This window comes from Lates calcarifer, linkage group LG15 (assembly GCF_001640805.2).
Source record: "Lates calcarifer isolate ASB-BC8 linkage group LG15, TLL_Latcal_v3, whole genome shotgun sequence".
Classification (NCBI taxonomy): Eukaryota; Metazoa; Chordata; class Actinopteri; family Centropomidae; genus Lates; species Lates calcarifer.
This window is the reverse complement of record NC_066847.1, coordinates 12907492-12935035: the sequence shown is the minus strand read 5'-3', so window position 1 is coordinate 12935035 and position 27544 is coordinate 12907492. Positions and strand designations below refer to the sequence as shown.

Below are 27544 nucleotides of genomic sequence, written 5' to 3'. Positions count from 1 at the left end.
TAAATTTTTGCCCACGCAACCAGAGAAAGACATGTACATACACAGTCATAAAAAAATGTATATAAAGCCTTAAGCGCTGGTCTGACACACATACAGGAGACACACACAAATAAGCCAACACACAGTATGTGCACACAGTCATGCACCTATTCAGACAGCACACAAACACACATTGCCTACTGGCTTCTAGCACAGACACAGACACACACACACATCCTGCTCCACGGGTTTATCTTCATGATGATAGTAATCAGTGTGAAGCCTACTGGCTATAGCAGCAGACTGCTTGGTAGTCATTACCGCTAGCTTAACTGTTTACACCCGTTAATCAAATTAGCACGTCACACACAAACACACACACACACACACACAAAATTTCACATACACAAGCATGCATACAAATTTAAGGTGAAACACTTAGCAGAGACACACTCGTACATATACACACACATGCACACTGACACATAGGAGATGCACACAAACACACACAGGAGATGTAAACATAGAGAGGGGCTCAGAGTTCCATCTGAGATTAATTATCTCTGTCCTAAAGCAAGAGACACAGGCAGAGATAGAAAGGTGCAGGGAAACAGGAAGAGATCTTCACACTTCTGTAGGTAGAGAGATATAAATGAGATAAATACAGAAAGATGGTGAGGAGCCAGTGGGTGGCAAACAGACAGACAGGAGTGAAAATACATACAGGAGCTGAACTTTTACTTCTCGTTTTAAAACTGAAATCTCAGAATATCCAAACAAATAACAGACAAAACAGTGACAACCAGAGCAGGGAGCCTGGAGGCTATAAGAGTGCTTTTAGTATCTAGTTGTGTCTGCATGTGTTGTCTTGAGGGCAGCCTTTTGAGGCAATGGTGATGGGAAGTTTTCTTTCCAGTAAGGATGAGGAGAGGCAATAAATCAATAGGTGCGATTCAATGGGGAAAATAGGGATAATAGTTGGTTGAACTGCCCACATACATTACCTTAAACACTGACCATGCAACAGCAACTACCAGGCATTAGCCATTACAGTAAGTTAAAGCACCTCTGACGCCTGACAACTGACGCCGGTAACTGGCTGTGGTGCATTTCTGGCCAGGATTGAACTCTGTGGTGGTCAGTCTTCTCTAAAAGAATATCTTGGTGATAATAATCTTGGTATATTCGCATATCTGCGTTTTTGTCAAGATTTAGAAAAGGAGATCAATACCACTCTCAGATCCATTTGTTGAATGTGAAGCTACAGCCAATAGACAGTTAGCTGAGCCTGTCTTAGTTTAACTTAGTTTAGCTCAGTTTGCTTGACTGTGTCCAAAGGTATCAAAATCTGTCTCCCAGCAGTCTCACTAATTAACCTGTTATGTCTTTAATTAAAATAAAAACCAAAGTGTAAACAAGAGAGTTATGTGTCATATCACATGATCTTCATCAGCACGTAGTGTCTGCTGTTTCCAACGTCAAGAGGGATCTGAAATCTTTAAGGTGCTCAAAGAAGTGGAAATTCTAACATCTGCGTTTCCATGTCAACTAGACGGACTCTATGTGCAGCAGAAGATCATGTGATGTTATGGAAAGCTCCAGAACCACTACAGAATCAGCCTGTAGAAGTTGAAATTGTTTAGTCAACAAGACATGGTTGTTTGGATTAATCTGGAAAAATGATTCTGAGAAGAACATTTAAGATTCCTGATGAAAAAGTTTTGCAGGCAAGAAAAACAAGAAAACTATAATTTACTTTTGTTGAGTTTTTTGCTCTTTCAAGGGATACACTCATTTTGAAAAGTGGAGACAACAGCCATGTAGTACCAGTCTATGGGTTAATTGAGTCCATGGAGACAAGAGGTTACAGCTCAGTGAGAGAAACAAACCTGATGGGCTTCAACAGCACAACTCTCATCGTGGCAGTGAACCAAAGCAAGCTAATCACCGGGAGAGAAGAGCGTTGTCCGGAAGTGAAAGATGCAGAAGAAGAAAAATGGAGATGGTCACACAAAGTGATAGTTTGAATGCAATTGTATTTTTATTGCTATATACCTGTATATCACCATAGTCTGTGAAAACCAATAGATGCATTACAAAAAAATCTGTGCGTCAGCAAAACGTGAAGAAAAATGAAAACGTTTGTCACAGCTCGTCAGTGTTTTATCAGGAGCTTTGTACCACGCACTTGCAGGGAAATAATGAGTTTGGCAAGTGACTCAATCCAATAACAAAAACAGAATTTACGCTTTCTATTTTTTCTTCAGCTTTCCATAAGCAAGGAAATGAGAAATGGATTTTAATTGTTTTACGATTAGCACAAAAAAGGGGGGGAAAAAAGAAAACAATTAGGCCCGTCTCCAGTGATGTCACTGTCTTCAAGAAAGTGATGCATCAGTTTACAGTGAATATTGGAAGTTGTTCGATAGAGGAACTCTGGCTGACTGTTACACTATTTCCCTCTACAGTCTAAATGTTCTGTGAAGATTAATGGAGAGTAGGAGACGCAGGGTGTGTGTGAGTGTGTGTGAGGCTGTGTGTTCATGCTGTGCTATGCCAGAGTGTTTGCATTTCTGTGTGTGCGTGTGTGTAATAGTTACCGTGTACATGGTTTCCTTATACAGAGACAGTGAGAGGATGAGACTAACTAAAGCAGCTAAAGCTCAGATTAGCAAGCAGCCATATACTCTGTGATCCCATCTTACAACAGCTAGACACTGGCTTTATCACAGCTATGCATTATAAATACACACTTGACTTGACACACACTCTCAGAGACAGATTAGTGGGCAGCCATTCATTCATGATCCGATCTTTCAATCAATGACTTGCTGCAGTGACTTTTAGTAACGTTGCATACTGCCTGTTAAATTGATCCCCAAACAGTATTCCATTATGCACATGGATTGAGACTTGAGTTCATGAACTTGCACACTTCTCACCCAATTCCTGAAGAAAAAAACAAGATATGAAACAGTCCTTGGAGAATATGACACTTCCTGCCTCAAGTGCTACCACGAAACCCTTGGTTGTGTTCTGGTTTGATGATAAAAATTTAACAAATCTGTTTTGCCCATAAGCATTGTTTTCTTAAAGTGTTTCAAATATGTCTCCTCTGATGCTGATTTTGGTTTTTGAAAGAAAAGATGATAGGGCTAGGAATCAAGAACCAGTCTGGAACTATAGTTCCACTTCAAACATGAGGTGTCCTGCACTCTAACATGATGGCGTCAAGTGGAAGTAAAACAATATGTATCACAATACTCCCAAAATATTAACCTGCAGGCTACATAAACTTGATAAATTCTGGAATCAGAAAGTGCTTTTATTTAACTTACTGTGATAATAGTATTGTGTTGCTGCAAAACAATTATTAGCACTAAAAGACATTAAAACTTGTTTAACCTCACCAAACTGCAGCAGCAAGTCTCTCCAAAGTCCCCAGGCAGCAGGAATCAGGAGTAATATCCACAGGCTAACAAGCTAACAGGCAGGCACTGAGTCTACTGTTTGAGCTCCCATGTAGTCTCTGCAGCATCCTTAAGTGTACAGGCTGCACTTCAACATGTACATGAAGTGTTGAGGGCAGTAAGTATGTACAAGATCTGCAGCCAAGTAAAGTTAAGTAAATGGGTTTGTACAGGCTTGTAGTATTGAACACTCTCAGGAGTGTGAACACTATTTAAGGTTGTAATGCTTTTATTGATATGGCTGACTGTTAGTTTGGTAATATATAACAGGTGAGAGGAGGGTGAAAGTTTTTGTCAGTGTTGGACTTCAGAGTATGAGGATATGGCTATTTCTTGGAGGCAGTAGGTACCAGTGTAAACTCGATTCATATCAAAAAAAATACCAACAGAGAAGATTAGTTCACTCATTTTGGGCCAGCACTAATTCATATGTGCATGAATGCACACAAACAGAAGCACCCAGTTGAGCGTGTATACACGGAGACTGTCAACTCACATTCATACACTCAGACTGCAGAGAAGACAGGACCCCTGCCAAGCACTGAGAAATCAGGCAGGGAGAGAAAGGTAAAGAATGGATGAGAAACAAGACAAAAATGCTGGATAAAACACAAGTAGAGGGAACAGGTAAAAAAAACAAAAAAAAAAACAGACAAAGACAGAGAGGTAAATCCAGGGAAACAGTATAAAGAGACAGAGATGGTGAGAGGAATAGAGAGAAAGGATGACTTAGACAGAGAGAGAGACATAATAGAGAAGAATTAGCAACTAAAACCTGGAGACAAAAGAGAGACAAAATGAGATAAAAGGACAAGATAAGTCAAGATAACAGAGTGACATCAATAGCTATATACAGTGGACTTAGGTTTTTGAAACAATTTCTATTTGCACTAGATAGTGCTACCTCCTTTTTCATTGTCTTCTCACTTAGGTACAACCATCTGCTTCTTGATTTAGACGAAGAGAAGTGTAAGAGATGATGATACTTGTGAAAGTGATGGAGCTACCCTGTCTTCTAAAATCACATTGATGTAATAGAGCATTTTTAAATGAGACAACATTTATATTAAACCTTTCCGCAAACTGTCCATTAACACATGATTTGTTTTCCTAACAGTATCCAATCCTTGCAATCAAGCAAGGCTATTTTTTTTATCGTTAGCTCAAAGCACTCAGTGGCCATACTCGGTTATGGGCTGTAAAGCCTGCCGTCATGGAGAGGGAGGAACACTTTCTGATTGTCTCTCCTCAAAGGCAGTCATAGATCGAATGATGAAAGCAGCTGTGTGAAAAATTACAAGCAGGAGTTTGAGAGAGAAGTTCAAATACTGCTGTATGTCCTTACCATCACATTCCAGGCCAATCACTGCGTAACGTTGGTGTGAATGCATGCATGCTCAGATTTTCCTTTGAAGAAAGTTATAAACATTTTTGAACACAGCACCCTGATTCCAACATTGGAGAGGTGTGGGGGGGCAGAATCTGTCAGACACTGTTCAGCAAGTAGTTTGTTTGAAGCGTACTGATCCTTTAAATAGGACCACAGGAGGGGCAAAGGACACAAACCGTGGTCTGTTTTCAAAGTCCTCTCTCCATATGATTACTGTTCAGTAAAAGATGATAAAACCTGAAAATGTGTTGCCAGTGTTCGCAGTGCTGGCCATAAATATGTTTCCTTCAGAGAAACTTCAACAAAGCAAGTTAGAAATTAGGAATCTGAGACAGGGTTGGTTGGACAATGATGTACACCTGATGTTTACTTCACATGCAAATAATCAAAAGATTAGATTTCAGTAGCAGTACTGATGGTCTTACTTTAATGTTAGGCAGAAAATCCACAGACAGAATCAATTCATTTCTTCATCACTCTCCACAGAGCTGCTGTCAGTGTGAATGCTGAGTGTGAGGAGGGTGGTGGAGTGTCAGTAGGAGGCAGTCAGAGAGACAGAGATGTTGTGCTAATTGTGGTCTACCCCTGGTGTGGGTGGAAATGAGATCCTGAAATAACTACTTCCTGGTTCTATTTTCAGCTGAGGTCAGCGGCGGAGGAGTACACCACGCTGAGAGGTGTGATGTGGCTCTGTTGGTTTGACCCACACCTGCTGCGTATCCTTCACTCAAGCACCAGAGGGTGAGTGTGTCAGTGTGTGTGTGTGTGTGTAAGGATACATGCATATATGCAACACATGTGTCCAAATACAAATAGGTAACTGTTTAAGTGTGTCCACTGTGTGTGTCTGTGTGTATGTGTTTTTTGTTTGTTTGTTTGTTTGTTTGTGTGGATGACCTTGACTGGGAATACAAACACACAGTCCTGCCTCACTGGAAACACACAGCTGTTTGTGTTTTCTCTTCCACACTCGCAAACACACAAATACTCTTGTTAGTCTCAAACTGTTTTGGACACATATCATTTGGTGAACTGACCACACACACACACACACACACACACGCACACATACAGCTTATGCCTCACCCATTAACAAATGCAAATAACTACACATGCTTCCACACCTCATCATGCACACATATGTAAACACAAATACAAAAATAGTTTTAACCTTGCAAATCAGTACACATTACCATATTCTCTTTCTCTCTCTGACACACACACCTCACACACACACACACACACACACACACACACTGTAGAGGCTTTAGCATAGCATTGAGTCATCATGCTGCTTGTGCGTAACGCCTTTCGTTGTCTCTTCCCTCCCCTGCTGGGTCCATAGCACTGTAAGTGAAGGTCACAAAAATATATAAACCTACATGAACGCTGTGTACATACATGCTGACTGTATGCACACAAATATATACACACTGTTTAACTGTGAACATATTTTACTATTTTTATATGTGTATGATATTTTAACTTAAATTTTGCATGTGTCTGTGAATGTATAACTATATTTTAAATAGTGTGGCTGTAGTATATAACCATAGAAGTGTGTGTGTGTGTGTGTGTGTGTGTGTGTGTGTGTGTGTGTGTGTGTGTGGCTGTAAGGGGCCTGGTTTTTCCCCTGCAGGCTGGTTTGAATCGATAGCGCTGGAAAGTGCTGAAATAGCAGCCTGACACACACACACACACACACACACACACACACACACACACACAGATACAGAAGGGTGACTCACTGGAGCTGAAAACATGAACAAGAATGCTGACTTCTGAAACAAGGCAAACAGAGAGAGAGAGAGAACCAGAGAGAGAAAGAAACAAGGTGACAGGGAAAGAAAGAAAGAAAGAAAGAAAGAAAGAAAGAAAGAAAGAAAGAAAGAAAAAGACAATTGCAGCTTTGACTTCAGACTTATTTCTGCTTAGTTGTGCGTAGCAGTGAGATTCAGAATTGCTGCATTCCAAATGCACTGTACTGTATGCATATGTGTATGTGTGTATTAGAGACAGGGGAAGGTGTGTACTGTGTGTGTGTGTGTGTGTGTGTGTGTGTGTGTGTGTTGGGGAAGTAGCTTCATATCATCCTATAATCCCTCCCTCCTGTTTTACATATTCATCATGTTGCACTGTTGCTCTCACCTCTCTCTCTCTCACTTGCACTTGCCTCAACATTAAGAAGCATTTTCATGTCCAATGTTGGGCAAACTTTTTGGTCATGAAAAGTCTGGTTTACCACCAGATCTAGGAAGAGAACTTTCAAGCTCAATCTTTACAGTTTTAGCTGTAAAAAGATTCAGTCGATTAACTGTAACTTGTGATCTTTTTCTTTTAGGCAGTAGAGAGATTAGAATGGGAAGTTTAACCTCAGACGGCCTCGGCGTGAGTCTGTCTGAGGCTCAACCTTGAACTCGACCGTTGTGGTGAAGCTGATCAAATGAAGTTACATAATGTATACTATAGTACATGAAGCAGAGTCATACAGGGTTGAGCAGTGACAGTATATTGGAATAGCCGTTTGTTAGCCTGTATTTTCAGGTTTAATACTGAGGCTACTTTTTTGAATATGTATGGATTTTGCCTTTAAGTTTGTAAAGTTTTATTATGCTACTTCTATAATGCAACAGACTGAATTCTATTTCACCTAAATTCTTCAAATAAACAGAATTCAAAATTAGTCTGTTATATCATGACATATAGTAAGAGAGTAAACCTTTCTCAGTGTATGGGCCAGAGTCAGATGGTTTTGTAATGAAGAATTAATTACAATTAATTACAGCATGTTGACAAAAGAGATTGGAAATATGCTGAAATTCCAGATTGTGCATTCTAATCAATTCATTAATAACCATCATAGATGTTTGTGTTTACTTGTTGATGCAGCTTTTTGTGCAGGTGTGGCAATAGATGTATGAAAAGTGGAAGTGGGCCCACTGAGGCTGCATATGTCCACTGGCCAGATTTCGTGCTCCGCCACTAATATCACCTCCTTGTTATCTGTGTTGTTTTGTTTGAGAGGGGATGAGTAGCGAGCCCTTATTTTCTTTTGACTGCTATCATCCATTTTTCTGGTGTTGTGCTGCACGATATCACACTGTGCAGAGTCTCTTGTAAGGTGATGGTGTTTTGCTCTATGATAAACAGCGAGTAAGCAGTGAAGGAGTCATGCCCTTTGTTTGGAAACAGAATGTTAAATGCACCCTCCTACTTTAGCCTTCTCAGTGGCTAATTGTTAGGTAGTCGCTACAACACAGATGCTGATATACCTTTAATTTCTCACCACTGAACATGACTTTGGTTTTGCATTAGGCCTGTCACAGTAGGAAAAACACATGTTTTGTTTTTTTAGCTGTAAGTCACAGAATTATACAAAACAAGCATTCCAATATGTTTATTGATTGGTTTCCCAAATGATTTCCTTGAAAAGTTACGTTATCACCATGTCTTTATATTGTAATATTAAATTAGATGTACTGAGATAGAAGATAGTAACTATATTTCCCTCCTATAGTTTCATATGTGAGGAAGTTTTCTCAGCATTAAATAAGAATGATATGTCCAGTTTAATTTGATTCTTTGTTAATTTCATTCTAATCACTGTTTTACAAAGTGCTGTAAATATAAGCACCATTTCAAATTTCAGGTTGCCTGTTGAATGGAGTCATTCATTAGAGACAGAACAGGTTGCAGTGGCTGCTGTAACTCTAATGCAGTATTGATGCAAGATTAAACACTTCTCCAGCAGCGTGCACTGAAGTGCTGCTGCTGGGCAGATGTAAGGCAGAAGGACTGGTGTTGAAGTAGCTTATTCATTAATTTCATCAAAAAAAAAATGCTGACAACAGTGCATAGATTTATTCTATTGTAAAGTGTGTGTTTTCTGATCTTTGTCAAGACAGTTAAGACATTTTAATGATTTGACTGACAGTAAAGAACAAAAATGTTGGCAATGGTATAAAGTAGAATCTACTGTACAATTACCTTTTTTTTTTGTTTGTTTGTTTTGTTTTTTTGCTGAATTTGCAGTGGCAGCTATAGTGCTGATACACGGTAAATACGTATATATTGTAATGCTGCAGATGCTGGATGGGGGATTTGACCATCACTGTAGCTGAAATGCAGAACAGAATGTGGATTGGCCGTGCTCACTGTACATCACCAGTAAACCCAGTGCATGGTTAGACTGTGTTTTTATTCTGGTTATGTAGATAATCACATCAGCACCACAGTAATTCAACAGGCCTGAGCTGAACTCTAGCAACAAGAGTCCCAGTCAACAGTGTCTGTGTGTGTGTGTGGGGGTGGATGGATGTGTGTGTGTGTGTGTGAATATGTCTGTGTGTGTGTGTCAGCGTGCAAGTGGTTGGCGCTATTAAACATTCACCGGCTCACTCAGCTGCTGCTGCTGCTGTTAGGCTCCCAATCTGGGTCAAGTCTCCCTCCTCTCCTCCCTGAGCTACCTCTATCCCTCCATCCTCTCCTCCTCCTCCTCTCTCTCTCTCTTGCCCACTCACTCTCTGTTTCTCTCTTTCTACGCATCTCCCTTTGTGCTCTCTCCTTCTATCTCATTTCCTTTTCTTCCTCTTCTCTCCTCCCCTTTCTCTCTTTCTTTCTCTTTTCTTCATTTCTCTCTTTTTTTCTTTCGTTCTTTCTCTCTCTCTCTCTCTCTCTATCTGAGGGAGTATTTGCTTAGCTACAGAGCTCAGAGGCAGGCCCCATGCTCTCATCCACTGTCCAAGTCAAATAAAGATGCCTATAAATTTTTGAGACATGATGAATAATTTCTGTTATTTTCTTTGTGTGTGTGTGTGTGTGTGTGTGTGTGTATGCGTTGTTGTTACCTCTTTGGGATCTTTTCTGGGAAAACCCTTGTCCTAATGAAGCAAAACATCATTTCTAAGGGCCTGGTCAAGGTTAGGGGTAAAGTATGAACTGGGTTAATTCAGTGAATTGAATTGGATATGGCTAAGGTTAGGATTGGGGTTTGGGTTAGGCTGTCCACAATGAATGGAAGTCACTGTAATGTCCTTACAAGGGTGTGTGTGTGCGCGCATGTAAGAAAAACCCACTAATACTTAACATTATGTTGTTGTGTAATTTGTGTAAGTTCAGGCAGAGCACCTACATTAACTGACTGGCATTAGCTGCATGTTGATGCTGATGATGATTATCATAAAGAAGTATCATACTTATCTGCATCAGTGTGTTGGTAGTGGAGATTTTTAAATATGAATAAGATGAGGAGAAACAGGAGGTCATTGTTGATACTAATGGTGATCATTTAATTTAACCATGAGCACAAAGTTAACAGAAATTCCATATCAGAATATTATGGAAACAATATTAGCATCATTATTTTAATCAAACAGAAGCAGCCTTACAAACTGAGCCAAAAAAAAGAGACAAAAGCTGTTTGAATGTGCCATCTGTCTTCAGTGGTTCAGTGTAGCATCAAGTGTCGGAATAATCGAAAACAAAAACGAATCTGTAGTTTGAATTTAGAACATCATAGACTATAGATTTTTTTATTTATTTATAGGTTTTTGTAATTGAATGAAGGAAACTTCACAATAGGCCACAGAACAATAAATAAAACATATAAACGTCTCCTGTCACTGTAAGCGCAGGTACCGCTGCTGCTGACGCTTCAAATCTGCTGCCTGCAGTGCACCACAGAGGTATCAAATTAGGAGCTACAGATAACACAACGTATGATGTGTGTCTGCATGTGTGTGTTTGGACCTTTAGTCCGCTGTCTCTTGTTTTTTTCTCTCTCTCTCACTTCTGTTTTATCTTTTATCTTCCTTACTGAATAATGAACTAATTTGATTGACACTGTAGGACAAATAATGTGGCCTTGATTTCTCTACTCAGTCTATTTCCTGGCCCCGCAGCTGGCCTTGGAGCGGTTATGTCTTTTTGCCCAAACAGTGAATCATCAGCTGTAGGTGAGCTATTTCACCTCTAGCCAAACAATGATGAACACACATGGTTGCATGCACAAATTTGAACACGCGTGTGTATGCAGGTTAGGGTGTTCATGCCAATGCACTTATACACATACTGTATCTTATCATATTTCTTATTTCAGTGCCTTTCATCTTGTCAGCAGCATCAGTGGTAACATATTGACTAGAAACCAGTTTAAAAGCTTCCCCATATAAGGTCTGTTGCTACACAAGCTACTGTGGCTGCTATTTTTAAGGTGAGACAGTGCATACAGCTTTGACATCTTTTTAACGTATTCCTCAGCTGTTAGGTTGGTTTCTTTGCTGCAACTATGCACATTCCTCCTGCAAATATTCTTCTGTAAATGTTTTTTTTTTTCTTCTGTGTGAATATTGTTGTTTTCTGACAACAAATATTACTGGAATAAATGTGTGAATTTACCAGAACAGTATGTTGGCTGTCTGGAAAAAGAGTATCAGTTTGCGACAGTGTGTATGAGGAAGAGGAAGAGTAAAAGACCAAAGGAAAGAGAGATAAACTAAGGAAGGAATTGTTGTCCAGTTGCCATCTTATTGTAATATTGATATTGTAATGATCAATATCATGTCTTGTAGTATATGATATAAATTTGCACATTGCATATTGAGTAAACTGTACCAGACAAATGCATTTTGGAGCCTTACATTTCATTTAATTACAAAAAGATAAATTGTTAATTGAGAGGGTGATTACCAACAAATCTGAGTGTTTATCTACTAGCCCAGTGTCTCTCCTCTTCGTTCCACACCTCCACCTAGCAGAGTTGTGAACAGCACTTGTCTTTAGCCCGTTGATGTTCCTGATGACAGCTGCCATCTCTGCAAATAGCTTGGGATGTGGTGAGAACATTCACAGCCCTGTCCTACGCTGCTTCACTCTCAACATCGTGCCCGTCTGGAGTGAGAGTAGAAGATGTTACCATTTGTTGTTTGGCAGCAGAAAAAGAAGAATACATGTATGATATGTACAGTAGATGCACATACTGTTAATTTATCCAAATTCACAGGGGATTATCACAAGCTGGTGCAAAACCACCCTCTTATAATAAGATCTGGGTGAGTACACTCAATGCCCACTTTATTAGGTACACCTATAGAGTGTAATATAATCTGATGTAAGTGTCTATTTTTATGATGCTTTTATAATTTTTGATACTGTCACCTCTGTCAATTTACCTATATAGTTTAGCACTAGGTAGTGATGGTGTTGCACTGGACTGTGTTAATATTCAGAGGTGTCTAATATCCCGCACTCCTCATGTATGAAAATAGGAGGATCACATGTCAGTACAGTGTAGTCCAGTGCAGCTTCAACTTTATCTATAACCTTGGTAAGAAACGTATAATACATTTAGACATTTTGGACAATGTCAACAAAAACTGAACGTATGAGCTTTGTAAAGATAGGTGTTACAGCAGGACTGCTGTATTGCATTGCATTAAATTGTACAGGTGTACCTAATAAAGTGGCCACTGAGTGTTTCTGCTGTCTGTATTATTTTTACAACCTCAAGCTTGATACAAAAATATATAAGTACATGTTAGTGTTTGTTTATCATCAATCTGCAAGTGTTGTTAGATTAGATGAGGAGGAACAGCTGTGCTGCTGAAGTGCTGAGGACTGCAAAACCTCCCTCCCTAGTTGCCCATAGTATTTATACTGATAAGTGATATCCTTGTTTTATGGACAAAATACGTTTACTTCAATTACTAATGTATCCCATCCAACAGAGGTGATTTGGCTTAAAGACTTAAGTGTTTTGGTATGAGAGATCAAAATGAATTCTATGTACAGTAACACAGTACAGTAAACTAAAAACATTATAATAGAAGAATATTTTGAGAATGTTTTGATAAAGATCAAATTCAAATGTGAACATTATTTAAGGCGTTGTCTAATTGATACATGCTATCCCAGCACAGCATGGCGGGACCTGAGCTCATAAAGCACATAATGATGCCCGCTTTAACAGATGACATCACAGAACCCAGAGGAAGCCGGACTTATTACTGCTTTGCCTGATATAGCAGAGGTTGGGTGGAAGGGGAGTGACATGAATGAGAGGAGACACAACGAGAGAGGAGGGAAGGGAGAGAGGATGAGTGATGTGCTCATTAAATTTCTGCTTTCCTAACCTGCAAAACATTTCCCACAGCTGATCACAGACACATCTGAGGTCATTTTTATTAGCCATGACATCATCTCCTCTCATTATTAAACATGGTAGCCCTTCGACACCTCTCTGCAGGAACCTTGATGTGACGGGGGACAGTCAGCTTAGACTGGATGAACTAGTTAAGTTTAAGTCTCAAAAAATAAGGTCATCAGTCTCTCTCCAGTCTTTGACTTCAGCAAACTCTGACAATTACACATGATTATACCTGAAAAGAGATTTTAAATCTCAGTATAGAGACATCATTTTATTTATTCTGCTCCTGGCATTACAGCAGGTATCAACAAGTGCTAGCTAATGATTAAATAAAATGCTAATAATGCAGTGGGAGTTCAGAGGTGGTGAGAGAGGACAGAGGACAGGTGAAGAGACAGAGGTTTCTCTGGGACTATCAGAGCTGATCAAAATTAAAGTCAGCGTGAGGTTAAGTAAAGAGGTTGATGTCACACTTGTGGACACTTTAACCTTAACTGTTGAACTATTTTCAACAATCAGACCTGGAAAGTAACCTTTGCCGTTTTGATTTTATTTTTGCCTCCTCAGCATTCCCTCAGTCCCTATTATGAGTAGTCTTTCATATGCGCGCACACACACACTCACGCTCTCACACACAGTGTTAATTCGACTTGCCAGGAAGGAAATAGTGTGATTCACTTGAGTAGGTCCCTGGACATGAATCTAAAGACAGTAGGGAGCGTGCAGAGCAATCAAGTGATAAAGCTTATTATCTGAGAGGAGCTATATTCTAAGACTTATTATCTACCAGGAGTTAAATGACTTTCACGTCCTCAAAGGCCTGATGGCCTGGTTTGACTTGGCAAGAGAGAGAAAGAAGAGGTGGTTGGAGGAAAAAGGGGTGGATGAGAGCACGCAGAGGGAGGGAGGCGAGATGGGAGGAAGAATCAAGCAGGTGATGGAGACAGAGGGAAGAGGAGAGGAGACGAGAGAATACCAGATGTTAGGAAAGGAGGAGACGAGGTAAAAATGTGAAAGAGAGACGAGAGAGGTGAGGAGAAGAGAAAGACAGGAGGGAGGGAGGAGAAGGTGATTCATTGGCGTGGGCAGTCACTTTTCTGTCTTTTTGCAACTGCTGTGAAACCAATTTTCTGGTCAGGGTTGGGAGATGTACTGTACTTCATAAAACTGCAGAGTGCTGCATTGTGTCTTTGTTGAGGCGGTTCAGATAGTTTACTACTATAGATACTGTAGATAGTTTATTGCCTTGGATACCACAAGTGTTGGCATAGCAACAATAGATTTGGGCTGTCTGTGCTTACTGGAAACTAACAGTAAGACTGGACTGCAACCTCAAGAGGGGATTGACTGCACACTGTGTGATATGATGTAACAGGTTATCACACACACTAATTTCAGAATCATCCAAACTAACCATTGTAAACATTGGCCTGGTGACGACAGAATAAAAAGAAAGAGGAAAAGAAAAGAGACAATTAGAAATACAGCCCTCAGGTGCCCTAAATTGCCATTTGTACAAAAAGTTGTTACTTTGAGGTGAGTTCCAGCCGAAACGGTGCCTGATCAGGTCACCTTTAATTCAAAGTCACTGCAAGGTAAAGGTTAGTTGGTCAGTTTCCTGTGCTTTCCCATAATGTCCCCAATGTGACAGGGAGCCCACATGACCACAGCCCCATAGAATACCTGTAGCACTGTACTGTACGCCCTGAATCACAACAACAATGTGACCCTCTGCCAGGACACAGAAGCATCATCAGGTCCCTCTGTATTTGTGTCATTATTGTTGTTATTAGAGTTAAAAAAAAAAAAAATCCATCAGTATTTTTCACTCTCGAGCTTTCTGTAACAGTAGTACTGCATTATGTCTCTGCAGTTCTTGGACATTTTGTGTCTCTACAAATTGTAGTAATGAGGAACAAAATTTCTAATTATTTCTATGTCATCTCATTACTTGGCTATGTCCACCACTATGTTTTCAATGAGGCGATGATGTTGTATTTGTAATAAATGCCCAAATAAATAATTTAGTATTTAGTATTTAGTATTAAGTATTTTAATTTGATTCAAATATGAGAGAAAATCTTTAAATAGGACACCACAGAGGAACATTATGGTGGTGAGTTTCAAGCTGTCTCATTTGCTCCATGTCAGTGGTAGTTGTAACATGATGTCATATCCACTGAAGAAGACAAAATGAGCTCCTGAGCACGTGACCTGTTGTCAACTACTAACTGTTGGCTAGGTAATTGGTACTGACTCAGTTTACTGAAAACCTTTAATGATGTGTGATGTGGTCCTTGGAGAACACACAATTTTAAGCCAAAGTTAGAACAGTTTTAATTATTTCAAGTGAGAGATTTATGAGAGATTTGTACCTGTGCTTTTATTACTGGTTTAATATACTTCTGAGGACCAGTCAGGATTTAGCAATTTAAAATGAAAATCTAAGTTGGTGGCTTTTCCTGTGTTACCAGCACACTGTCAATTACACCTGAAGATACTTCTCTAAACTTAAACTTCAATTGTTCCAGAAAAGAGAAATACTGAAGATATGAAGTTTTCAGTGGCTTTAAGCTACTTAACCACTGCTAAAGGTCCAAATATGGAATTAACAATCTTCTGTATTTAGCCATCCAGGCAGCCCATTACTGGTAGATAGCTTCCAGCCTTAAGAGTGCTAATGAGCACACTGTGCACCAGTGTTAACCCAGTCCCTCTTTAAACATACAATATTGACAAAGCTAATACAAAGTACTGCTGTTGAGTCCAGAGTGAGTGCTATTCTGTGTAAATGAACTCAGCACTCTTCTGACTTAAAGGTAAACTTCCTTTATTAGCATGAATTGTGTTAAAAGCTACTTAAACAGAGGATAAATGGTATAGAGAGAAGGGTTTAAATGGAATGACATAAGGACATTATTCACCACTCAAGTGTGGCTCAGCAGCCACTGATAGAGGACAAGACAGAAAACTACAACAAACTGCCTTGGTTAATTAAGATTATTCTTTATTATGAAGTGCCACAAAATGCTTTGTGTTCATTGTGCTTACATTGTCTGAATACTGGCTCAAAAAAATCCCCAGGAGATTGTCTCTCTGCAACAGAGATCCAAACCTCCTGAGATAAGGTGTGTCAGATAATCGCTATACAGCAGTAAAAATGTATCAATCCAAAGGATTCTTTACAAACCCTCTTGCAATAAATGATTATTTAGGTTATCATCATTCTTTAACTTGGAAATACAAAAAAAGAAGAGAGGTCAAGCTAGTACAAGGTTTTTAATTCTTCTCTACCTGAATTCTAGTTAGTTTCATTGTGCTACTTTCTTTAAGGTGGAAATGACTAGAATGGAAGTGCTTAGAGAGAACAGATCCGGAGCTCATCCAGAGACAGACACACAGACAAACAAATGCACAAACTCAGCTTCTCTGCCTTAATGACGGTAACCAGCAGTACAACAACTACTTTGGCCAAATACCCTTAAAATGTTTAGACTGCAGTGCAAAGATGCAAAGAGTTTAATACACAATGAAACAATCTGTGACACATAAACAACAACTGGAGACATCGCAGCCAGAGATACTGTCAGCGGTATTGTTAGCAACTTTGTACGCGTCACACTGTCATCAGTCACTACTGTAGCAATAGTGTTTTTAAGATTTTATTTCTCATTCAGACAGAAGTGAGAAATAAGATTTTAGAGTCTGTGGTTAAAATAACACCATCAATGTCCCCAAACTTTTGTGTCTTTGCACATATAGGCTCTTCATCATTCTATCTGCTTCTAAAATAGTGCCAAATGCAATGTTTCAGCCTACTTTGTATGTATAGCTGATTCTTGTGACCAAGTCTTACAAATCACAGATAAAAAGACAAAAACAAAAATGTAAGCCATAACAAGTCGGAGCTCTATGACTAATCGTCTGATACAATTCAAGTAATTGCAGCTCAAATCTAGTTCACGCATCAGGGAGAGAGATAAGACCTGCAGTTTGCTGACTCACATACTGATTGCTCCAGTCACAACAAAAACTGCCTCCTTCTTATTGACTTGTGAGCCACATTTTTCAAAAAAAAAAAAGCTCCTTTGCAAAAGACGTAAAGATTGTATCGTCTTATTATGCAACAAAACACTTATCACAAAGTGTAGGCTTTCTGACTGCAGGACATTGTCAGATGTGATCACCTTTGATGTTGTGTACAGGTCTTATAGCTTTATCTCTCAGATTTAAATGACGTTAAATAATGGGCCCATGCAACAGGACAGACTCTCAGTTTGTCTTTAACCCTAAATGGAGTTGGTTTTAAGTCCAACTCCAGCATTAACTGAGTAATCTCATGCATGAGGAAATACTGCGATTATCAAAAGTTCTTTGTCAGAGATCCACATCTGAGTATTAAACCCATTTCTATTCAGTTGTTGAAAATTTGACCGTAGACACATATTGTGTCACCTCTAAGAGCTCATCAGCAAACACTGTGTTCACACATGTGCGGGCATGCACCCATGAAACTTGTGCACATGTGAATGTGTCTATGCAAGGTTACAATGTGGACATACAGTGTGGCATATGAACATAAAGAAGTGCTTAATTTTATTTGTGCAGATCTGTGTGTCCTCAGTCTGTCTCTCAGGAAGCTCCATGGATCTGTAGAAAAGGTTTCTGAGCTGCAGAGAACTGGGTTCAGCAACACTGGTATTGGCCAGCTAGATCAAAGATTAAACCATCTATGGGTCCAGGGTGATTAGAGTTAGCCTGTCTGTAGGTATATCGCTCATAGAGTTAGCCTATGGTCGGCACCAGTAGGGATGAATGGGGCCTACTGCAGAATAATCAGGACTCTGTCGTATGTATGTACAGTATGGGACTGTAACAGTTAAGCTGCAGTCAGACCATCCAGCTTAAGTGCATGCTTTTTCTGTGGTTTAAGAATGCATGCTGTATGGTTTGGAAGTGCACTGGAAGGGTAGCTGAATAATGCATTGCATTTAACGTTGACCTCAGTCTAACTTCAACAATGCAGCAAACTTTGACTTGGTTCTCTACTGAAAGTATACAGAGATCTCAGTGCATAATTCTCCACTCTGATTGCTGCTGTATTAACCTCATCACATAGTGTTTGTTTGTATCAAGAGCAAGATAAGATGTCTCTTAGTGTTATTAAAAGGTTGTTAAAGACCTGTTGTTACATTATTTGGCTGCATAAAACAGGAAAGATGTTTTCATCCCAGGAAAAACTTTTTAAAAAAATCACTGAACTCTCATGAATGGTCAATGATCCAATCTGAGTAAAATGTTGAGAGGCCTGATCCAGAGTTAGGCCTCTCCTGCTTATTGTTAGCAGGCTTGTTTCATGCTAGAGTTAGCGTCGCGCAGGTCTGTCAGGGTTATAGTTATCCTACAATAGGCCTCACACCCAGCAGGCAGCTGATCCCAGCCTCTCTAGCCTACATCCTACATTAGTTCTACTCACTAAGAGGCAGGCAGTGCATAACAAGAGAGGAAAGACAGGACTTTTCTTTTTGTTACTCTAACACTACATTGGCATGTTCCCTGATGTCTGTAATATTAGTATTTTTCTGTTTATGACTATAGGTGAAGTAAAACATACCTGATTTTTAAACTGCTATACAGTAGTAGGTAATACTTCATAACTTCATCATAAAATACCATGCATTAGGTGATTATTGCTTTTTAAAGAGTCCTACGGAGGCTCCAAGAGAAAAATATTGCCCTCAGGTTCTATCTATAGGATTTTGGCAAAAATCATAAGCTTTTTATGATGTTGGCATAGATTTCTTTTTTTTTTCCTTTTTTTGCATGCAATAACGTTAATAAGAAAAAGGTAAACAACATAATAGGAAAAAATAGTACTCAAAAAAGTGACATATGCTTTGGCCTGTAGTGATAAAAAGAGGTTGGCAAATATCCTACATACATATACAGAAATTAAAGTGCAACAAATAAATAATGGTATCACTTTGTTGTTATCAAATCAAGTATAAACTTACAATAAATAAAAAAGAAAAAAAAATGTTGAAATAAATAAATCCATAAGTAAATAAATAGCATTTTTACCTCAGTAGTGGAGAGAATATGGTCACTTGGTGCAGCAGAACATTATTATTATCATTATTATTACTATTATTATTACTATTATTCCCCCAAAAAACAAAATCAGAAGGAAAAACTCTTTCACTGCTTTTCAGTGCAGGGAGGAACCCAGTAACTATAGGCTTACTATTGTCTTTGTCGTCATCCTCATCATCCTCATCATCATCATCATCATCATCATCATCATCATCATCAGTGTCCCAAAATACATGGTGTCGTACTGTATCTAGATGCCAGAAGGAAGCCGAGTTAGTATTATTGTCTCTATCCAGAACAGACAGAGGAAGAGGAGGTGAAGAGTTTTTGAGGAAGTGCATGCGTAGATCAGTTAAATCCTTAAGTGGGCAAATCTCAAGGAGAAAAATTGTGCTATCTTCATCATCTTCATCATCATGAATAGGCTCCGAGGGAAAGCAAGGTGGAGGGTAGGGGGTTTGGGGGGGAGGGGGGTAAGAGGGAGAGGAAGGAGGGAAAGCAAGGTCATATTCTGACCAAAAATAGATTGTTTGTGTCTGCAGTTCAGTCTGTAAGGATAATGGTAATTTATGTCTGCAGTTTTGTCTGTTGTTTTATCTATGCAGGGGGTCATGCATCTAGGGGGCCAAGAGGAGAGAAGGGGCCTTTGAAGCAGGCAGACTCGTAGTGCTTGTTCAGGTAACTCTTGAGCGCGAAGGTCTTGTTGCAGCGTTTACACTTGAAGTGCTTGAAGGCCGAGTGGGTCTGCATGTGAGCGCGCAGGTTCGAGCGGTCTGCGAAGGCCTTCCCGCAGTGGGCGCACCCAAACGGCTTCTCACCCGTGTGGGAGCGCATGTGGCCCTGCAAAAGCCAAGGTCGACTGAACGCTTTCCCACACACATCGCACTTGTGCTTGAGGTCGTGAGTGAGCAGGTGCATGGCCATGGCGGGCATGGACACGTACACCTTCCCACAGGTCGGACATTTCTTTGCCAGCTTGCTGTCCAGCGAGCGGTGTGTCTGTTTGTGCCGGCTCAGGTTGGAAGACGTGGCGTAGGTTTTGCCGCACTCGTTGCAGGTGTGCCTCTGAATGCTCCGAGGGCTGCCGAGGGCTTTCCTCCTCGAGCGGCCGTCGGTGATGAAGAAGGCATCGACTGTGTAACCCTCGCTCACTGCAGCATCTCCGTTGATGTAGCCATCAGTGATTTCTGAGCCGGGGCTGTCAGGAGACTCAGAGTCAGGGGCCCCGTAGTCACTGTGGATACCATCATAGAGGGGGTCAGGCGAGGGCACCTTGATCCCACTGTCACTCTCACCATCGTACACAACAGGGCTGATGTAGTCACTGATGTAACCAGCTGATATGGAAAAGAGAAAAAAGTATTAGGTTATAGAACAATGTGGTGGAAGTTATAATAAAAATGGGTTTACACTGAACCCTGGCATGGGAATCAGAGATACAGTACACAAAATCAGACAACAGTATTTGTCCCTGGTGCAGCCACAACATGATTTGATAGGTAGTAAAGAATGCAACTTTTCTATATTAAAACTACCTTAAGAGGCACAGAGGGGCACCCACCACACGAGAGACCCCTCGTACATTGGTAATCTATCTAACAGGAGGGCAACAGGGGAAAAAGTTTGGAATGACATCATTAGACTGCTGTAGGCAGCTGAACAGGATGAAATCAGATAGTCCTCCTTTCTCAGCTGTATCTTTTTTCACAGAGACAATAATGACAGAGATTCTGTGTACTGAGCAGCATTACACAGTCTGAATTGGTGGAATTAAATAAGTGCTTCCTCATTGATGTAAACAACTATATTAGTGAGTATCACACCATTAGTGACACACAGCCAGCCTTATAAAGCTGTATGGGTTTTTTTGGCTCCTGCAGCCCACTTGAGTGCATTTATTATGATGCAAAACACAGAGACAGTGGGTTGACATGCATATTTCAAACAGCTAGTTCAATCAACCAGTAACATGTTGCCATATGTAACATGTTAAAGTTCACATCGCGTGTTGTATGTGGAAACACCATTAAGCTATTTGCTGAGTGCTTTGGATGGACAGAAATGCTGACATGATGTGATGTGTTGAGAAACCAGATGCTTTCTTATTTTAAACTGAGAGAGCAGAAACCCAAAGATGGCAATGCGGTAGACTAAACAGGTTCTAGTAAGATCTGATCCCAGATCAGAAAATTTGGATATCTAAACTGCAAGATCATCTGTGATTATACAGAGTATTTAAGTGTTGTGGTCTTCCCCTCACCCTAAATGTTCCGATAAAAAAACTTCTACCCCTCAAGTGTACAAGTACACAGGATACAGTAATAGTCACACCTTCAGTATGTGTCTGCCCTGGAATGATACTGCAGCAACTATGGACAAGGCCAAGTCCCATTTCCTGCATTTACTCTGCATAAGTAGTAAGGGAAGGTTGTCAACTCACCATCACCACTGCAGCAGCAAATGTAACCACTTTAAACAACTGTGAACGTATGTGAAAGACTGAATTGTGAAGCATATTGCAGGACAGAACGTCTGTCTCTCTCCTGCACACCTGTTGCCACTGTGCAAAAAGCCTGCAGTGTTAGTCCAGTGATAATTCAGCAATATAATTCCCCTCAGCCCTCAAAGGTTGCAGTTAAAACAGTTCCTCTGTGGAAGATAAATGCACACAGGCTGACCCTGAACTTGAGAAAGCTGATTTAGCGTGTGAAAATGAGCATCAGCACCACGGACAGATCCAGTGCAGTGCAGGTCGATGGCACAGTAACAGCAAGGCTGCTGTACAGGCACAGTCGGTGCAGTCAACAGTATGGTGATTTCTTACAGATCAGGGGGCTGGAGACTTACACGGCAAGCCTCATGGGCAAAATACAGACAGTGAAACTCATTCTAAAGCAGGATATATGTATATGAGCAGGTTGGATGGTGCTACCACTCCCTCTAGACACATGCATATCTGAAAAAATGCTAATTCTTTCCTATTTTACTTGCATTTTTCATGGGCATCATAAATATGTGAATGTGTCTACTTAACTGGCTAAATACAGAAATGCATAATCACATACACTGCTATACATACAGCACATTAATACATTCTGGCTGACTTATGTGCAAGAACACACATTATAAAATACCTTTAGATCCTGTTGACAGACAGTCAGTCTAAATACATGGTTGTTCAGTGATAATCTACATGTGTTGTTTTCTGCTTATTTACTGTTTACATAGGGACAAAGATGCAATTGGTCATACTACATATTTAAATACACACTCAAAAACACACTGGGCAGTTTTTTTCTGTCTTTGAATCTATTTATAGTATAACAATATAGGTTTGTTTTGATGATTTGAAGAAACAGTTGATAGGTTAATGACTTAAATCCAGACTTAACTGTTCCTGAACACAAGCATCCAGTAGCAACACCTTTCACCTTTCTCTTACTGGAATATCTACTTCCTACAAACCTAATACATACCCAGTGCCTGCACATCATTTAACTTGAGAGGTTACATCTCCATTGGACCAACCAAAAAACAACATACTGTCCTCAGACACGCACACAAAACACAAAAAGGAGATTAAGAAAATAGCTATAACGTCTACACATTTTAAGTAAATGTCCGCTTCACATGTTCAAGATTAAAACTTGTTGTGATCAACTGAACATGACATATTTTTGCAGGTTTCCAGGAAGACTGATGTGTTTTAATGTAGCCTATGCATCATCATCATAAGATACATGATGCTGCATGTAAAGATTCAGTATTTATTTATTCCTGTTATGATTATTCATCCAGCCTCTCTGGGGGATTTTTGAGTAAGCGGCAGAAGCAACAAGCTCCGTGTGACACCATATATCTGTCTACATGTGATAGGCCTAACAGCTACTTCATATCTGCTGCCGCGTCCCGTCTGAAAACACAGTCCCATCGCACACAACACACGCAACTCGGGTTGGGACATAAATTATTCCTAAAGCCGGTTCGTCCAAGCAGAAAGTTGTTCCTAACGTGGTGCGCTGTTGTAGGTAAAGCCTGTATTGTGCTGCACGTAGAAGCCGCATTAAGCTGTTGCTATCAGATGTTAGGGATGGAGACAAAAGGTGGTCGGGACAGGCAGCGTCGCGCGGTTGCTGCTGAGGCGGCAGATCGCGTGTCAAGCGGAGCAGGGGCTTGTTAACCTCGACATTATAAATACACCGCTGACAGGTTTTTTTTCTTTCTTTCTTTATGAGCAGAGAAATACAGAGGAGCGCGTGCGGAATACACATGTTGATGTGCATCAACGTGTCAATGACATTGGGGCGGAAGCAGTGCAGTGGCTTAATTTACATGGAAAGGACATCTCTGTTTTTTCTTGTAAAATGTGACGCACACAGTTTCAGGATGTGGGAAAGTTCACAGCCTCAGAGAAGCGGAGGGTAACACTAAACAATGAACAACCACTGTCGCTTTAGGATAACTGCAATGGGCCCTGCTTTATTACGCAGTAGATCTAAAAATAATACAGGATAAAATATTAGTCATGTTCACCACTTCACCACAGCGTGAAACAATAAGTCCTCATGTTATTCAGATTAAGGATCCGTTAACTTACTGTATTCAACAGTTCCAACAGTATTCAACTGGATATTCAACAGTTCATCGGTGACGGTAAAGTGAGATACGAGTGGTCAGACATGTCAGTTCTGCTCCTCTTTTGTCTTTATGTCATAATAATGACAATGTAGCTGTGTGGCTGCTGTTGCAAGCAAACACAGAGTCATGCGTTTATTCAAAATCTCCAGTCTGGGTGAGAAATCGTCGTGCAAAAATCTGCTAACACTGCAAAAAAACGGGACAGGCACACCTGGACTAGAGGCACAGACAAACCCCCTATGCAGAATGTAGAATATATAATTCTACATGCAGCCATGAAGAACAAATCAGGTGTCCAGTAGTGGTGATGTTTCTGACCACAGCATTGTTTCATAAAATACAATGAATAATAGAAAGTAATATTTGTGCTGCACCTGCAGACGTTTGACAGATTGGTCAGAGGTCTGTTGTTCCACTTTTAAACCATATAAACTATCGTCAGAAACTAAAGTGTCACTATGTCAGATCATATTCTGTATAAGACATCCACACCCAGCCTATAGGATGAAAGAGTGTAGGTTTCATGCATCATCTTAAACCTCATCACCATCACACTGAGCCTGCAGAAGCATGTCAACATAGGACCAGGTTCGCTGAACTTTGCCTTCTCTAATTTCACAAAACCAGATATTAATAACCTCTGTCCCGTCTTTATCTCTTTTAAACACACGTAGCCTGAGTGGGAGGGGGGGGGGGAGTCCCTGCTGACGCTGAGCCAAAATCAATGCAACATGGGACTCGCTGGATTTAGCTGATTTCTCATGTGACCTTTCTGCTGCTGAACCCCGACAACCCACGAACCGCTCAGAATCAGAGCTTTTCTTCCCTCAGTAAATAAAGTGCTAGATTATGTGGTGTGGTAACACTTAACGGGGCAGGGAGTATTGGTTATTGAGACTGGCAGTTCTTCAGTCTTTAGCCGTGCCCCTCTGTGCTCCTGCAGTCCTGTGTGTGTGTGTGTGTGTGGCTCTTCCAGTCTACACTAATAACTCTTTGAAGTCATGAAGAATTGCTTATTTTGCAGTGCACTGCTTAGCACGAGGCTTTGAAGCTTTTATTACCCATGAGAAAGGTCATAACTCTGTGCCGTCTGCTGTTCTGTTGTCAGTGATTATAGGCTACTTATCTGCCGTGAGAGCACACCCACATCACCCTACAGGTAGCAAACAACCACAAGTTTAATTATAGAAATATTACAGGATGGAACAGGCGACGCCAGAGGAGATAAATAAAAAATAAAAAAACAGATGTACAAATGAAATAGGCTTCGCTCATTATAGATACCGAGTAGGACTATTGACACACTGTGAGTCATCTTTTGTTAAGAGTTGGAAATCTGCACCGATGTGTCAACTGATCGATTTTTAAAACAGCAGGTACAGTCAGGGAATCCTTCTTCACACAACAGGTAAATCCACCTCTCGGTCACACACACATACAGTAAAGCCTTATTTTGTAAGCAACAGTGTCAGGCTCTTCCTCCTCCACCTCCTCCTCCTCCTCCTGCTGCTGCTGCTGCTGCTGCTCTCAGAGACTGACTTGTTTTTGAGACACCTGTTAGTAAGGCAGCCTGACCTACCTTTGTCATGGAGCCGCAGGCTGAGGTCTGTCCTGTGCCGGTAGGCGTTCTCCAAATCCGCCCCGGTGGAGAAATCATCCAGTTTCACCTTTTTCACCAGGAAAGACCTTGGCATGGTGGTGCGACACCGACACACACTCTCACAAAACACAACGACACACACTCACAAACACAGCCGACCGCCGACGGCCTGGCCAGCGTGGTGATTTCGCCCGTTACACACTAGCAAGACGGAGGCGAACCCGGAGGAAGATTGTCTTCAGATGTTTTTTTTTTTTTTTTTTTTTTTTTTTTTTTTTTTGAGAAAGCGGCGAGCTGCGAACTGATCCGGTGACAGACGTCTCCTTTTAACCGCTGCTTTAAAAAAAAATACAATTTCTTTTTCTGTCTGAGTCTCTCTGGCCGTCCTCTGTCTTCCCGCGTAGGTCCTCGTGCAGAGAAGAAGAGAAATGCAACTTCAGCACCGGACAGCTCCCTCCGGGGGGTGCCTCGCGCTCTCTGAGCTCGCTGGCAGGCGGCAGCTCGGATAGGGGGGTGGGAGTGGGGCCGGGGTGGGGGTGGGCAGAGGCTCGCGAGCAGTCAAAAATAAAAACAAAAATAATAACAGGCGGTGGAAGGTACCCTGCAGCGCGTGCAACGACTCTCGGGCCTCTTTAAAGAAGAGGAAGAAGAGATGGAGGAGGAAGAGGAGGAGGAGGAGGAGGAGGAGGGAGGGAGGGATGCGAAGAAAATAAGAGGGATACAAAAAAATGGAAGTACGATTTTGGAAGCTTTTCAAAATAATTGTCGGACACCTTGTCCTCTCTTCTTTGCCGCAGAAATAGTCCTTAATTCCCGTTAAGAGCGACTCTACTCGGGTCGGTAGAAAATCACAAGAAGACTCCCTGCGGCCGAGTGGATCAACAGCATCCCCTCTTTCTCTCTCTATCCCCCTCTCTCTCTCTCTCTCTCTCTCTCTCTCTCTTCCCCTCAGTCTCTCTCTCTCTCTCTCTCTCTCTTTCTGAGGCTTCCGCGAGGTGTTCCCGTGAGTGTGCCGTCTCGCGATCAGCTGTTGGCATTTATACGGCGCAGAGAGAGAGAGAGAGAGAGAGAGAGAGAGAGGGAGAGAGAGGATGGAGGGATGGATGGACACACGGGTAGAGGGAGTGCTTAATTTAATCCATCCCACATCCCCGGGGAGCAGCGACTGGCCCGGATGATTTATTGAAGCTGTTATCACCCCCCTCTTTCTCTTTCTTTCTCTGTCTTTCATTCTCCTTCTCCCTCCTTCCTCCCTTTCTCTTCATTTTTTTGAGTGTGTGTGTGTGTGTGTGTGTGTGTGTTAGTTTCTCAGTGTGTGAGCAGAGGCGCCATGTTTTGGGGAGATAAGAATGGAAATTATTGTTATGGTTTTTTTAAGCACTCATCGATTTGATTCAGCTATCGCAGCGTGTAACATGAATTTTAAATATTGTCCCGTTGTGCAAGATTTTTGGGGAGTCCATATACTTTTTGTTTGTTTGTTTTCCCTCTCCCTTTATCACCTGCTAAGCATATTCAATCTTAGCTTTTTTGTCGCGATGACATGGATTTTATGGGGTAATATTAACTAGCATGCTGAGAGCCTCGTAATTATCATTAATGTGGCCCCGAAGGCAGATGGGTGTAGACCAAATGGAGTGTTTTACAACGACTGCCGGATTAATATGGGAGTAGAGTAATATCTGCTCCAGGGTCACACCAGGTTCACAAGTTTTACTGCAAGATCGAGGATTGTCTCTGCTCCGTGTCGGTATTATGTAACAACAACAAAGATCATTTGAGAGATTAATGAATCATCTGTTGACTCTTTTTATTCAGCCTGTTTTTGCTGTGTCTCTCTCAGAAGGTGTAATAATCATATCACATTTGAAAAAGAAAAGGAAGTTATGCTTCAGATATGTTTGCACATGTCACACCTCAGGGGGCATGACAACAAGTTTGATAAGAGTTCTCCACTGATTTCATTTTAAAAAGTCATGGACCATCTTGAAATCTACATAACCTACAAACTGAGCACTGGCAGGTTTTAACTGCTTCATAATCTGAGACCCAGAATGACAGCGTTTAAATATGTGTTAATTATTCCCACGGTGTGAAAGTACACATTACTGAGTTTGTGTTCTTACAGGGTGAAAAAGTATGGCCGTGTTTTAATGAGGCAGGTGTAGTGTAGGACACACTGACTCAGGTTTGTGGGCTGTTGGAAAGTTGCTGAACATCTGTTAAAGGTT

General features: G+C 40.9%; 1 protein-coding gene and 1 long non-coding RNA gene across 2 annotated transcripts in view; one reads left to right on the top strand and one right to left on the bottom strand.

Moving 5' to 3' along the window:
- Window positions 1-27544, top strand: part of LOC108889636 (uncharacterized) — a 151729-nt gene that overhangs the window by 76659 nt on the left and 47526 nt on the right. The window contains exon 4 of the long non-coding RNA XR_001962017.2: window positions 5480-5580. This is a non-coding gene — a long non-coding RNA (uncharacterized LOC108889636). The remainder of the gene's footprint in view (window positions 1-5479; window positions 5581-27544) is intronic.
- Window positions 15968-26371, bottom strand: LOC108889638 (transcriptional repressor scratch 1). Its single transcript, XM_018686214.2, has 2 exons — window positions 25293-26371; window positions 15968-20412 (listed from the first exon to the last, which is right to left on the bottom strand). The coding sequence occupies exons 1-2, from the start codon at window positions 25405-25407 to the stop codon at window positions 19685-19687; spliced, it is 843 nt and encodes a 280-aa protein (XP_018541730.1). The 5' UTR covers window positions 25408-26371; the 3' UTR covers window positions 15968-19684.

Coding starts and splice junctions, on each gene's coding strand:
- LOC108889638 (XM_018686214.2), bottom strand. CDS start 25,407: ATGCCAAGGTCTTTCCTGGTGAAAAAGGTGAAACTGGATGATTTCTCC. Junction 20,413..25,292: donor CCTGCGGCTCCATGACAAAG/GTAGGTCAGGCT, acceptor TTTCCATATCAG/CTGGTTACATCAGTGACTAC.